We start from the raw sequence: 15,139 nt of genomic DNA on the forward strand, positions 1-15,139 counted from the left end.
CTTGTGGGGATTCTACAGTCTACCCAAACTGCTGTTGTTTGGAAAGAGGGACATACCGGTGCACAACATGATTTTTAAGAGTCCAGGTAGGCCCCTCTCCTTTACCTAGGATCGGTGCAGAATCGCGTAGCTAAAGACACTAGACACTGATTCATTAAGAGTGAACCCTTGTTCCCAATACTACCTCCCTCCTCACCAGTGGTTCTAACCACCACCGGCATGCACCAAGCTACATTGAAATCACCTATGGCTTCTATAAAATACTGTGCCTGGTTCTACACTGTCTTCTACTCCTTCACTTGGCTCCACCCCTTCTGAGCAACGGGATCGACTCTTTCCTATCCAACCCATACATCCTACCTTGAATCCTGCCAAATGTAAAGTTCTCTTTGGAATCTCCCATACTTTTCCTTTTTTTATTTTAAGGGGTACTTCAACTACTCTACCCAATAATGTGCATGCCATGCCTCTTTTTTTTGTTGTTGTTTTTGGGGTTGGAGAGAGGGAGGTTTTCGAGACGGGAATCTCACTAAGTAGCTCTGATTGTCCTGGAACTCACTATGTAGACCAGGCTGGCCTCAAACTACAGAGATCCAGCTGCCTTTGCTTCCCAAGTGCTGGAATTAAAGGTGTGCACCACCACGCCCAGTGGAATATCACACCTCTTACATCTTTGCCTATTATCCCCCATGTGCATACACATACAATGTGTAACACACACACACACACACACACACACATACACACACACACACACACACACACACACACACACAACTTGTTAAACACTAGTTAAATTGACTGTCAAAAGAATTGGGAGCTGAGAACACTTTAGCTCATCTAGGGAACATTCACTGTGTAAGTATGTTCAGTGAGGTATATTGTTTCTACTGTTCTGGTTATCCATCCAGGTGCATTTGAAATTTATGCTAAAGAATTTATCTAGAAGAAAAATTGTAGAAGAAAAAAAAGAGACCTGGCCTGTGAGCCATAGTCTTCTGGGGCTTTGAAGGTCCTGATACTGTATACACAGTTGTGTACATATCCTGCCTGGAGAATTTGCACTCTATGAAGGGACTAAGCAACGTCCACCCAAGTTCTCCCAGGGGATGCAACAAGTTTATTGGGCATTCTTAAAGAGTAAGGGGTTCCTAACAAGAGCATTGGTGAACCCATATTAGTCACACCAAAAAAATGTATCCCCAGCATGGACTGCCCATACTGTACAGATGAGATCAATTTCCCTAGTCTTCCCTTACCTAATACACTAGCCCCTTCCCAAGCCCCCAAGACCACATGCAATTAGGGCAGAAATACAACTGGTTGGGAGGAATGGTTGGATATTCAGGTGAGGGTCCACTATTACTTCCTGTGTGAGGGAAGGTCAAAGGTGCTCAGCTGTGATCTTTTATCACAAAGAGGCATAGCTGGACTTATAAAGATAGTGGCAGTTTGGATTGGAGGGCAGTCCTGTGCAACCAACGCTTACGTACGTTTTCCAGGAAAAAAAAAAAAAAACAAAAAAAAAACCTCATGGCTTTATCAGGTGGTCCCACCTGGTACTGAGATTGACATCCCTAGGATACATCTGCAGCAACTGTAATGTTGGGAAAGGGAAGAACTCCCACCTGGTACTGTTCTGAGACTGACACCTGTCTCAGGAAGACCCTGGCAATGCCCACAGTCTCCTGTGTTCCCTGATCTCTCAGCCTTTTTATCATATCAACTTCTGAGTAGTCAACATCTATTATTAAATTCTGTATTTTCAGAACTTAAACTTTTACTCATGAATATAGCAAGCCATCTTTGATGTTAAAAGGCATATTAACTTCAGGAAACATGTTCTCAAAAAAAAGTAATTCAAAGATATGAAAGATAATGTAGTGTTTGCCATTAATACTTTCTCTGGGCTGGGAATACAGCTCAGTGGTTAAAGAGCTTGCCTAGCATGCACAAGGCTCTAGAGTCAATCTTAGGAGTGGAAAAAATAGTACTTTTCAATCGGCACACACAAATAAGGCACGAAGGGAATGCATATTATAAGACAACATGAGTTTATTAATGTTCAATTAATATTAAAACTATGCATGAGTTTTGTCAGTGAGTGACTTGAGTTCATTCCACCTTAGAGGTGCCAAGTAACTGTATCAAACTTCTATCTATAAGATATGCTGAATCAAACAATATGAACAATCCAATTCAAAGGGCATCTTTTTAAAAAAGAACATGAGTACTCAGCTACAAAGATAAGTTAGTCAATTAAAAGACATCATTTTAATGGGTCCTATTTATCATAAAGAATCAGTGTACAATCAAAGCTAAATATATTCTTCCCAGGTATATCAAACATAAGCAAAATAATGTTGAAAGAATCAACATTACTAAAAAGTAAACCGCTTTTATGAATAGTATAAACATCACAGCACATTATTACTATTTGGCAACAGGAAACAAGAAGTTATGCTTCAATGTTGAATTTTTATCATTTCTATTAAAGGACAAACAAAACTTCAACAACTTATGTAAATCACAAATTCTAAGCGGTGACTCATAAGAGGGGTCTCTTCAAGCACACGCAATAACGTACAAATGCGTCTCCTTCCAATGCATGAGAAGCCCACTTGTGAACCAAACACAGCAACTTTGGGACCCACTCTCCATGCGCTTTATCTGTGAAAACTGTAGCTGGAGGATCACACAGTGAAAGTTGCTTTGAGTGTGTGCCTAATTTTAAAAGTGGCATCAACTCACTCGCTCTTTTCTACTTTACTGATTTACACATTTCAAACGGCCATGTGAACCATCAAATATGTACATTTTAAAGGTAAAAATAACAATTATATACAGCTTCAGAGATCACATCCTAACCACAGAGGCCTCTCTCATCTAGTGCAAGAGTGAGAGAGTATTTAACCACCAGATCCTGCATCGGATCAAAGAAGCATCAACAGTACATCCAAATTATTTGTCCCCTCTCAAACGCTTTCATTTTTCTTTTCATGTTTCCAGTCCGCCTAATTTGAAACTGGCAACAGCCACAAGAGCAATGCTTTATGCCACAAATCAAGTCTTTTCCCATGAGTCTTTTCCCATCCCAAGCCTCCTGTTTATTGAAGGCAATTTTACCATTCAGATCAAATTCAGATGTGTAAATCCCAGATACCTGGGTATGAAATAGGCAAATCTGCCAAGAAAATTAAATATTTGTCTTCTTTTCTTTTAATATAATAATCCACTATATAATAGTGAACTAAATGTGTTTGTTTCATAGAAACAACTTACATTTGCCAATACAGGGCAAATGGTCTATGTACAGATACATCAGGACTGCCTAACTGACAGTGAGTGTTGCTGGCCAGGCTCCGTGCCAAGGGAACTAGTACGGTGGTGCGCGCTGCTGAATGGACTTCCCCTTCAGGATACGTCGGATCTGAAAGAGAAGTGAATTGTGAACTTTATTTCTAATGGATCAAAGTGGGATACTTCCGCCAGACTTCCACTCCTCTCGTAAATCCTCTACAATGTCCCTAACTTGTAAGCACAGTTGACTCAACTTGTCAGACCCAAGACAACTTCTACAGCTATTTCAAGTTTCCTGTACTAACTGCTGAGTGCAGGACAGTAGCGCATTTCCATTAACATTGAGAGTCAGCAACTGAACTAGGACTGTATTCCTCTGCTAACCTTCACCACTAGTACCTGTGAGAAGACCTACGACATGGCAGTAATTGTGGCGTGTTAGACTATCTCCCTTATCGGGAAGCAAGCCTCCAGTCACAAGAATGCAAAGTCCCTGTTAGGCACACCCAAGTACATCTCAATGACTTCTAGGTCAAAACAGCGGCCAGAATCCCCAAATGTTAAAGCAACTGTGGGTAACTCTACGGGTCCCAGGACAGCCCCCACACTCATCTACGGTGACTACTTTTGTATCCCAGCTGGACACACTGTGGTGTCTACCTGTCAGCCCACAACAGACGACAAGCGGTGACTTAGAAGAAAAAAGACTGTGGTGGCTGCTGATGGCTGCTAAAAAAGGAAACCTGTCCAATGTCCAGAGCCTACCGATGAAGGGGAGGAGAAGCCCTCTCCACGACACCACACAATGCAGAAGGACAATGACAGCACCAAGGAACATGAAGAGCCTCACATTCCAGTAATGGCTGGAAGCTCTGCCATGGGAGAGTCCATCACAGGGAAGCAGCAGACGCTGGGCTGGAGATCTGCCGTTTACTAACTAATCCTGGTTCCTGTCCTCTCTAAGCGCTCATTTTTTTTCCCGGTTACACCTAACTGAAAAGTGTTTATATTTTTAAATGCTAAACATGAAAACTGCCACAAACTATCAAGTGTCTAAGTTCCAAAGAGCTCCACAGACCAGAGGTACTAGAACATTCTGGTTCTGATGACAGCTAGGCATCAAAAAGAAGGCTAGCTAGCCTGCATAAATTCATTTACAATTAATAATGTATGTAACCATCTCTCCACAGCTACCAATCGCCCTGATTCCCTCTGGGAAAAGATGACCATCAAAAATAATTTCTTAAAAAGACGAAGTTCTTAAGGAGAAAAGTTTACTCATGTGAAACTATTCAACCCCTAATGATAAGATATAACCATACTTAATAAGCATAGCATAATTTTAGGTTCCTTTCCATTTCTTACGGAGGACCAGTTAGTAGACAGAACTATAAAAACTGATATTCACTAAGCATTTACGATACAGGCCTGAACTACTTCAAACACTGCACACTACACAAGCCTACTTGTGGGGCATCAGCTGGCCTTTGTCCTGTACAACCTCCTCCCTCTTTGTATGTCAGACCAAAGGGCCTCCAGGAATCTCTACTCCCTCCCGTGGCGCTCACCTGTTCTCCCACGGGGCCATCAGGGACCAAATGCACCGGCTGCTCATTCTCCAAGTTCCGAGTACTCGGGTCCGCTCCCTTCCTCATCAACAGGCGGACGGCATCCAACTGTGTCACCCGATACTGCAGGCTGGCAGCAACGTGGAGGGCGGTGTTTCCATTGTAAGCCTGAAAACCAAGACGCGAAATGACGCACACATCGGGAAGGGGGCAACTCCACGAGGGAGCGCAGCCGGGCAGCTTGCAGGTGGGAGGGTCAGGCCGACGCTGGCCGCGCCGCCGAGGCTTTCAAAAATTACCTTTGCATTCACAAAAGACAGGCAACTGGGCAACTCCAGAAAGAGGCGAATGAGCTCCAGGTTCGCCTCTTCTGCTGCCAGATGCAGGGCTGTGCGGCCACTTTTACGATCCTTGGGAAGGCAAGAAGGGGAAGAATGAAAATCCAGACGCCGGGCCTTAGACAGCACATCCGCTCGAATGTCCAAAGCAACGTTCAAGACTACTTCAGATGCTCCCTTCTCCGCAGAGTCTCCCCGAAGCCCCAGTTCAATGGAATCTCCTATTCTCTTGTATTCCCAATTAAGTTTATCTACTTGATTCTTATCACATTCTACTCATACACAGAGCAGCCATTAAAATGCAAAGATATAAAATGCTGCTTTCGTATATGTTGTATCAAAGTCCACTTATTATGCATTCCCGAGTTTCCAGACTTGGTGGCCACCATGCAAAGCGACAGGGGGGACAGCAAGCTCCATAGGGACCCACGTGGCCATCTGTATCCCCAACGTACTTAACACGGTGTTTTAGGACACAGGAGATAATAAATAATCCCCAGAGTTAAAAAGAGTATTTCCAGTTGAAAACACTTATTTCCAGGTTAACACGGGGCCAGTGAGATGACTGGGGGGTAAGGTGCCCGCTGTCCATCCTGAAGAGCCAAGCTGAGTCCCAGGACTCTGAGTAGAAGGAGAGAACCAACCCTATAGGCTATAGGCCGTCCTCTGACCTCCACGTGGACCCATACACAGGCACACACAAAACAAAAATCCAACAAAAGCATTTAAATTAAAAAAGGCAAATTCGCCGAGCGGTGGTGGCGCACGCCTTCAATCCCAGCACTTGGGAGGCAGAGGCAGGCGGATCTCTGTGAGTTCAAGGTCAGCCTGGGCTACCAAGTGAGTTCCAGGAATGGCGCAAAGGTACACAGAGAAACCCTGTCTCAAAAAACCAAAAAAAAAAAAAAAAAAAAAGGCAAATTCCAGGAAAAAAAAAATCATTCCCAAAAGCACCGTCTTTATTGCCTGCCCATAAAAACAAGAAGCCAAAGTAACATCCATGTCCAGCTTCTTTGAACTTTTTTTTTTTTTTTTTTTTTTTTTTTTTGGTTTTTCGAGACAAGGTTTCTCTGTGTAGCTTTGCGCCTTTCCTGGAACTCGCTTTGGAGACCAGGCTGGCCTCGAACTCACAGAGATCCGCCTGCCTCTGCCTCCCGAGTGCTGGGATTAAAGGCGTGCGCCACCACCGCCCGGCTTCTTTGAACTTTTAAACAAGCACTAATTTATTTCACAGCTACATGATTTTTTTTTTTGTTTGTTTGTTTGTTCGTTTGGATAATCCACAGGTTAAAAAGAAATCGAGAAAGCGGATTAAAGGATCTTTTCACGGCTAAGCTTCTTAACTACACATACAAAGCTATTCACTCCATCAACTTAAAAATAAGAGGGGGTGTGAGGAAGTAGTTTCAGGCTGCGCCTGCAAGCCAGGCCTTTGCCACACACACCCCTCTCCCCTCCCCCCCACCTCTAACCTCGACTGTGAAGTTACCTTCGCCTCCACGGCCGCTCCCATCTGAATCAGACACTTGATGGTGTCAACCAGACACTTATTCTTCAGTAAAAGATCCTGCACCTCAGGAGAGTGGGGCTGTTGGTTCCTCTGTAGCTCGTGCACCACAGCGTTGTGAGCCACGACCGCACAGTGGAGGGGAGTCAGGCCTAGGAAAAGGGCACACGAGAAGTCAAGCCCTCCATCAAGTCTTCTGGTCACCACAATTATCCTAAGGATGGTTCCTCGTCTCACTTAAGACAGCCTCTCTAAAACCTAGCGAGGCAATCCGCATACAGCTAGGCAGTTTAAATGCCCATTTTACCCATAAAACAGGCAGCTTTATTTACCTCCTCTCTTTCTTAGTATGATACTGAATATTCCCAGAACTCATGGGCCCTACTTTCCACATGGTTCTCTATTTAATAAAATATGAGTTGCTCACCATCATAGTTAGTTGCCTCAAGATCCACAAACTGATTGCTCCTCAATGCTCCCTTCTGGATTGCCTGAAAAATTTTAAGATACACACCTGTTATCCAAAGGCAAGGTACACAAATGGCCATCAACTATCGCGCTAAGAAATGAATCCACTCCAAACAGATGATTTGAGCCAGCAGCCTACATGCAGCTTCTCATATCCAAGCCCCATGTCTTTGGTGATGCAATGATGGAAGCCTGCTTCCTGGCCTCTTACCTGGAGCACCTGGGAGTGGCCCTTCTCCGCACAGACGTGCAGAGGTGTTCTTCCCCAGCAGTCTGTGGTGTTCACCTGGGCACCAAGGTTCACCAGATCTTGCACTATGAGGTGCTGATTGGCAGCGACGGCCACCTGAAAGGCACTCTGTAGACATTCGGAGAAGAGAGAGAGATTTTTTTTTAAACCTATGATACTATCATCACAAGGAAAATGAAACTAAACTATGGCTGAGGGGAACGTCCACACCAAGAAAATAAATCCTATTAATAAACAACCAAATACAGCAAGAGGAGGAAACTAAAATAAGCTTAGGGTGAGGCTTAATTACACGCAATCTTTGGTCAAACAACTACAAAGAGAACATTAATAACTTCAAGGTTGACGGTGGCAAGATGTCAATATCTCCAAGTTAATATTAACTGAAGGCCCTTGATTCGGGGGCTCTTGAGCAACCTGCGCCTGAGACTGGCTAGCCCTCACTGTAGCACAAGCACACGGTTGCCATGCCAACCCCCTCCGCACCTGTCCGTTGTGTTCTTTAACATCCAGCATGTGAAGTGCGTTCATCTTTCTGGCAAGAACATAGGAGAGTGCTCGCCTTCCCTGGGCGACCGCGATGTGGAGAAACCTGGCGGAAGAGGCAAGGAAAAAAGAGGAATGGCTTCTGACTTCCCTAAGTTGCTCGAAGAAAACAACAACTTCCTTCACCCTGGTTCTGATACATTGATACACTCAAATGAAACATCACAGAGCAGAACTTGGCCTCTCTGACATGTTGACAGTCCTCTGAACTGCAACAAAGTAACAATAAGAAGCAATGCTGAACACCACGCTGAACATTTAAAATCTATTTTTTTTAATGTTCATATTATGAGTATAAACACTTATACACAATTGTATGACAGAAACATTAGTATTTTATGTGTAAAGAAAATAGAGGCATGGGGATTTTAAGTTACTTGCCCAAAGCTATAAAGCCATCAGGACAGAGTAGGATCCAGCCTACGGATCAACTCCTAATTGATGCCTAGTCATGATCTAATTGTTTCTGCTCTAAACACATAATCTACATTAGTCTTCAAAACAGGTTACTCATAGAAAGCACAGATATTTTTAATTTAAGAAAAGATAAAAGGAACATCCTTTCTAGGAATATGAATTATCACGTGTGCCAGCCGATAAGGTTCAACTGTGAAAATACATGAGCTAAAAGGATACTCACGTGTCACCATCTGAATCCTTAAAGAGAAACTGGTCTTGAGAAATATTCGCCAATTTGCTTTCTTCCTGCTCTACCTGCCACTGAAAAAATGACTTCCCTAGCTGGGTGGTGTTCATCGGGCTTCCCATGATATTCTGGAGAGACAGGGAAGTACCTAACGAGGGCGAGGCAGCTTCATGCACCCCGATTGCCTCGCAGGCACTGTTGGGCACCAGGCTGAAGTTCTGCAGGTGAGTCTCATTTTGTTGTGGGACGCTGGGGGAAGGCTGAAGGGGAACAGCAATATTTTCTGATTCCCCGTGGCCGCTCAGAAGAGACACAAAACTCTGGCTCGTGCAGAACGGTGAGTCTTGATTATCAAAGAGGTTTGAGTCATACTTGGGAGACTGGGATGTTGTGGAATAAGAGCTGAACTGCAGGGCCGGGTTGTGTGGGTTGTGTGGATAGTTCTGTTGTGGCGGCGGCTGCTGCTGTGGCGGCTGCTGTGGCGGCGCTGGCAGCGGCTGCGGCTGCATGTTCTGGGTTTGTGGCGAATACTGGTACATAGAAGCCTGGTCCATCATTTGTGGAGAGCCACTGACTTGGAATGATTGGTATTTTTGAGGTGGAGAGAAGACCTGCCCTCCATGGAAATCCTGGCACTGGTCTCTCGGGGAGTTCTGGGGTATCACAGGGCTCATCCAGCTAACCTGGACAGTGTTTAGTGAAACCGGGCTGCACTCGTTCTTGATGTTTATAATGCTCTGAAGCAGATCAGTACTGCTATCCAGTTTGGATTCATTGCGACGAACATCTTCCATGCTCTCCCCAGGTGCAGGTGTTTGAGGTGATGTCTGGAGAGAAGGAAAAAAACAACAACTTTCATAAATCACTTCCTTTAAAAGAACTCCAAGAGGTAGGTGTAGACTCAGTGGTAGGGTACATGTCGAGGCTTCAGTCACACAGGCACCAAAAATAACTTTTTTAAATAGCGGCACTATCCCAGGAATGGTCCCACAGCGTGTCCAGAGGAAAACAGTGAGATGCTTACCACGAAGTGAGTAGACAACGGAGCTGGCCTTTTGCAAACGGGTCCATCAGACAGAGTGTCAGTCTCCTTCCTTTTCCCCACAGTGGATATTGTGCTTTTCAATTCTGCCCGCAAAGAGAGAACATGCAATCTGTGATCATTCCCCTTTACAAATTCCACCTAGGTCATTGTTACTGCAAAAACACCAATAAAATTATGAACAACTCGAAGTGGCTCTTACCTGTGAGCTGCTCAATGTTCACACTCTGTGTCTACAAGGGAAAAGATTCCAATTTAGTACATATAAAATGGTTTCTCACTTAGTAAGGATTTCTCTCTACCACCTTCTACAACACACCAAAAACCTGAGAAAATAAATACTGACAGAACAGCTATCTCCATCTCCATTCTTATTCCCCCCCTCTCTCTCTCATCTTCACTTCTAGCCTGGTCAATCCTAGGCAAGATGAAATAAATATGTCCACCCGATTCTTTTCCTTGCTAATCAAAATGTTCTATTTTCACGGAATCCTGTGAATTTCCTTGTCCCGAAACTGCTTTCATGTGTTTGCTCACTAAGTTTCTCTTACACACCTGGCACTGAGCCAAGTGGAAGGACTACCGCAAATAACAAAAAACTATATCCTGTCCTACGATCTCGGGTCACTTATGAAGAACTGCAAGCGACTTACTGGACCTAGGTTAGCCAATAAGCCTGACAGACTAGTCTCCCGCTCGCTCAAAACAAAGAGCAGACCTCACCTTCAACTCATCCACGGACGGGCCAGCAGTCTTCTGTTTGTGGCTTCGGATATGCAGCAGGAGCTCCTTCACCGAGTTCTTCACACGAACGCCCTGAAAAGGTCCTCTCTGCTGCCTGCCAACCCCCATATGGGGCTCAACTGTTCAAAAGAAAAAGAAACGCCTCAATTACATCTCTTCGCAGCCATGAATCATGACAGACCCCCCCAAGAAGGCAGCTTGATGGAAAAAGTCCTCAAACAGCAGACTGCAAAGCCTTTCCAACGTCTGTCTCAGTCAACGGATTCTCATCTCGTACTTCTCAAGGGGTCGGTTGTTGCCTGATAAGATTTTCCTACCAGGCACCCTGAGGAATTAAGGCGCTATGAAATGTGGTCCAGGATCCTTGGAGCCAAAAGACAAATATACCCAAGTAAAGCCTCTCTGTCTCTCAGATCTATTTACTCGTGAAATAGGATCAGAGGTTTTGCCAAGACTGCCGACTTATAATTATTCTTGACTTTGAGAAATCCTTGGAGGAGCAGAGTATAAATGAGGCATTTGTAGGTTTTAAAACAAAGTCTTTTATGTTCATATAGAAAGTATAAAGTACCTTCCCTTTATTCACCTAAGAAGGAACAAAACTTTCTCTAAAGATCTCAAGGTACCAAAGCCTAACAATTAACACTGCCTTAGATTTCTTAGTATTTCCTTAATTCATTCGTGCCAAGAAAGCTGCCTAAGTTCACTGAGCACATTTCCACACACACACACACAGGATTTCCCCCTCACTTACTGCTCTTAGAATTGCGTACACGGGCATTCTAAGTAAAAAGGAAACAGGCGTACTCACTTCAAAATTTCAGAATGCAGTTTAAAAACTACTATGAGTACAGTATTCCACTCCTGGCCACGACTATGTAGCAAGCGCTTGCATATGAACTGAACACAACATTCAGAAAGTCAGGAAAAGAATAGCTAGTCCACTATTCAAAACAGGAAAAATAAAATGGAGAACAAAGCATAATTTGACCATCTATATCACAAGAATATAAGACAAACATCTCAGTGATGGAGCAAATAAGATGATCAGATGGTCTTGGGGTTTAAGTTCGGGGATTTCAACCAACACCCAAATAGTCAGTCTATAACAACATTCCTCTGGACTGACAAAGGGTTAAAAACTCCATGCCCACGTCACAGGGAGAAAAATGTAGTTTCAGGAATCCCCCGTGGCTTGTGTGGTAAACCAAGAACAAGCAAAAATGGGTTCATCCAATGTCGGCAAAGGGGCCAAGGACCTCAGAACGGGCTGGAAATGCATATACATCCAACTTTTTAGATAGGCTGTATGAGCCACTGTGGCTTAAGGCACATCATTTTAAATTAAAAGTTAACTTTCTTAAAATAAAAGACAACTAAAGCTTGAGTGGCCAGCAGTAGGAAACAGCAAGGAGTCCTTCTTTAAAATAATTCCGATTAGAAGCTCTGACAGCTGAGATAATCTAGGCGGTCTTCAAATCTACCCGCAGCGGCATCCTGTTTTCCCCCAAATTATGCAACTCGGTTTATGAAGAAAGGAAACCATGCAACTCGCCGCTAAAGAAAGGGCTTCACTAGATGTAACTTTTCCATTCTAAAGCACTCGGAAATACAAGGCGGCAGGATCCTGAGCAGGCCTCTGAAAATCCAAAACAAACTAAGCGCAGACCCTGAATCACTTTTCCGACCCCACGTTTTCCCTTACATCTTGATAAATGGTTTCTTTTTCTTTTATTCGTTCCTATAAATATATTGAGAATAAGTCGTGGCTTTAAGCCCAGTTCCCAAAGCTTTATATCCTCGACCACTGTTTCTCGCTCAAAGAGTTACAGGAAGAAAACTACATCTCCATCAGACCCAAAACCTCATCACAGTATATAATTCTTTCTCAGAGGTTATCGAGTTCGGGGGGTGCGGGGGAGAAGTGAAAAAGTAAAGGGTTATGAGGTGAAAGAAAAAGAGAATCCAAGACTCTCAAGTTCTTTCCCTCAGATGCCAGAGCTCTAGCCAGCAGGGTGCTCGGAGCTGGAGCCCCAAGTTGCCGGACTCCGCAGACAATCAAGGACAAGGGTGCCCGAATCCGAACAGGGCATCTTAGCAGTCACTCATGACTACTCCGTGTCTGTCCCGCCGCTACGGAAGCCGCGGGAGCCGCTTGACGTCTAGGCGCCCCCTCCTCTGGGGAGTCCTGTCCCATCCTCCCAGGCGTGGGAACCCCGGGGAGAGGGGCGCGGGGTCCCGCGGGTGGGTACCTTGCGGGCGCTCGGCGCGGGCGCCGCCTCTCGGACGGGACTCCACGGCCCCGCAGGAGGACACGGAGGAGGTGGAGGAGAAGTCGGACGAGTCGGAGCCGGGCGAGCCGGGCGCCGAGGGCACGGCGGACAGGTAGCCCGCGTCGCCGGCACCGGGGGCGGAGGGCGGCGAGGCGCCGTAGAAGTAAGCCAGGTTGAGCGGGCTGGTCATGAGGCCGCAGTCGCCGGCCGCGTCCAGCAGCCCCTCTCCGCCGCGGCTGTCGTCCAGCAGCTTGTCCACGATCATGCTCCCAGGCTAGGCGCTCGGGGTCCCCCAGACACCTGCGCCACCGGCGGGCTACGCGGCTGGCGGCGGCGGGGCGGCTTGTACGTGCGCGCCCCGGGGCCGCCGGGCTATTTAACGAGCGGCGCTCGCCGACCCCTCCCCTCCCCTCCTCCTCCAGCCCCACCCGGTGCTCCGCCCGGTCATTGGCCGCCTCCCGCCCCGCCTCCGGATGCGTCTAGTTTCCAGTAAAATGCCCGGGATGAGGCAATGCGCCCTCCGCCCTCGCCCCGCCCTGCCCGGGCCAACCGGTTGTTTTCCGGCGGCTCACCTGGAAACCCCGGTGAGCACCCCGCACCCGCGCCCCGGATCCTTAGCCCGTGCCAGGTGCTCCAAGCCTCCCCGGCCGGCCCGACGCACCCCCACAGGTCCGAACCCCGCAACAGGCCGTGTGTGCAAGGGCTTGAACCCGCGGATGCCTACGGGGAGCGCCGGGCAGCTTCGGGAACGGGTCCGCCCGGTTCCGGGAGTGGGAAGACCGAGCCGTGCGTGCACGGCAGCCCTCCGCCCTCAGAGTTCAGTCTCCTCCCGTGCCTCCCAGCACTTACCCGCCTCCAAACCCAGAAGCGTTTGCCCGCGTTCTTTCGGTCTCCGTTTCAGAGCGCTTGAAGTTTTTCTAACTTCATATCTGGGCCATAACTAATAGTTTATTTTTAGGTGCCGTATTGGAATAAAAAACAATGTCCACCCTTTCGCCTCCAATACTAGAATAAAGTCTTCCTTGCCAGGAATATGAATGATGGATACACATACATGCATATATATATATATATATATATATATATATATTATATAGTTTTACTCTGCACAACTTTACCTTGTGTCTGATAAACACAGGGATTTTGATGTTTCTGTCTTGAATACCTTTTTCAATGTTTAAACAACTATGGCCGAAAATCCAACTAGCAAAACGAGAAGGAAAGTTTGTTTGTGGGGGAATGAATGATTAAGTACATTAAAATGTACCTAAGTACATTTTAACCCGTAGGAACAAGGTAAGCAAACACGTTATATTAGAAGTAACTGACTGTGATTAAGCATCATGAGCGGTAACAAAGTTCAGTGCACAGCCTAAAAAGAGAGAGGATGTTTCTTGGGGAGCAGGGAGGTCAAGAGGAAAGTCTTTCCAAAGAATGAGGCTTTGAGATGAGTCCTAAGGGGTTTGCAGGAAAATCATCAGCAAAGAATTCCGGCCAGGAGTCAGGGAAGAAGTCACAGTGCCCTTGAGGACTGCCAACGGGAAGATAACCTTAGATGTAAAAGGTAACTTTAAGTGGGGCACCTTCTGGGGCTGGTGAAGATGCTGGGACTGAAGAAACGTGCAGGAAGCTTACACCTTCCGGGGCTGGTGAAGATGCTGGGACTGAAGAAACGTGCAGGAAGTTTAAGCAGGCAGAATGAATCTGGAAACAGTTTTTAGAGGAGAGGAGACTGTAGGAGTCGGTGGCCAGTAAGAATTAATCGACATAGCCCAAGAGGACGAAAACAGTGGCAAAGTAGCGGAATGTAGAAATAAACAGGTAAACAAAGGAACTGCACTACAGAGGCGGAATCCACAAATCTGGCATGGCTGAGATGGTGAGACTGACCAGGGCAACCCCAGCTCCGTAAGTCATGAGGCAGGTTTGAGCATTAGTAAAAGCACCGCTAAAATTAATATCAACGAGTTCTCCTGCTTGTTTTCTGGAAATAAAGACTGGGAAATGAGGTTATTTGACTCCCTACTTGAGAGCTGTTAGGTCTTCTTGCTCTGTGCTCAGGCAGCCTTGAGGAAAGAACTGTCAAACCACTTGAAACACTGGGCAGAGCCACATGCCTGCTGCAGCCCTTTGCTACTAACACACAACTCCAGCTTCTGAAGGTGCAGCCGGAGCCAGAACTGCCTCAAACAACTTGCACCAGACTTTTCCTGGCTCTCAGATGGAGGGCCTGTCCCCTGGTGGTAGCAGCCTACGAGAGGGTCGGCTGTGCCTGTACATACAGAAGGTACAAACATCTCAGTACGTCTCTCTCCTCTTTGGCCACACAGAAAATTAAAGCGATACGTATTTCAGAGATCAGTATGAATAAAATTTAGACTCATTATGATTTTTGCTAGGACTTCCTTGAGTGAGACAAATTTTCCCCCAGCATTAAGTGTGGAGATTCAACAAGGT

The 15,139-nt window shown here is 46.0% G+C and overlaps 1 protein-coding gene across 2 annotated transcripts in view; it reads right to left on the reverse strand.

The window, feature by feature from the left end:
* Positions 1-2,037: 2,037 nt before the first annotated feature.
* Nfkbiz (NFKB inhibitor zeta) overlaps positions 2,038-15,139 on the reverse strand; it is a 28,125-nt gene continuing 15,023 nt past the window's right edge. Inside the window, exons 1-12 of one of the 2 annotated variants that reach the window (XM_006996546.4) lie at positions 12,662-13,037; positions 10,389-10,528; positions 9,868-9,898; positions 9,648-9,751; positions 8,618-9,450; positions 7,918-8,023; positions 7,393-7,539; positions 7,141-7,204; positions 6,696-6,865; positions 5,168-5,278; positions 4,869-5,036; positions 2,038-3,430 (exon numbers count right to left, since the gene is read on the reverse strand). In XM_006996546.4, coding sequence (XP_006996608.1) covers positions 3,377-3,430; positions 4,869-5,036; positions 5,168-5,278; positions 6,696-6,865; positions 7,141-7,204; positions 7,393-7,539; positions 7,918-8,023; positions 8,618-9,450; positions 9,648-9,751; positions 9,868-9,898; positions 10,389-10,528; positions 12,662-12,947 — 2,214 coding nt within the window. In that variant the 5' untranslated portion in view covers positions 12,948-13,037 and the 3' untranslated portion in view covers positions 2,038-3,376. Of the gene's footprint in view, positions 3,431-4,868; positions 5,037-5,167; positions 5,279-6,695; positions 6,866-7,140; positions 7,205-7,392; positions 7,540-7,917; positions 8,024-8,617; positions 9,451-9,647; positions 9,752-9,867; positions 9,899-10,388; positions 10,529-12,661; positions 13,038-15,139 lie in introns of those variants that run through there. The other variant, XM_006996547.4, reaches the window with a different exon arrangement.

The sequence above is a fragment of the Peromyscus maniculatus genome, chromosome 12 (assembly GCF_049852395.1).
Source record: "Peromyscus maniculatus bairdii isolate BWxNUB_F1_BW_parent chromosome 12, HU_Pman_BW_mat_3.1, whole genome shotgun sequence".
Lineage (NCBI taxonomy): Eukaryota > Metazoa > Chordata > Mammalia > Rodentia > Cricetidae > Peromyscus > Peromyscus maniculatus.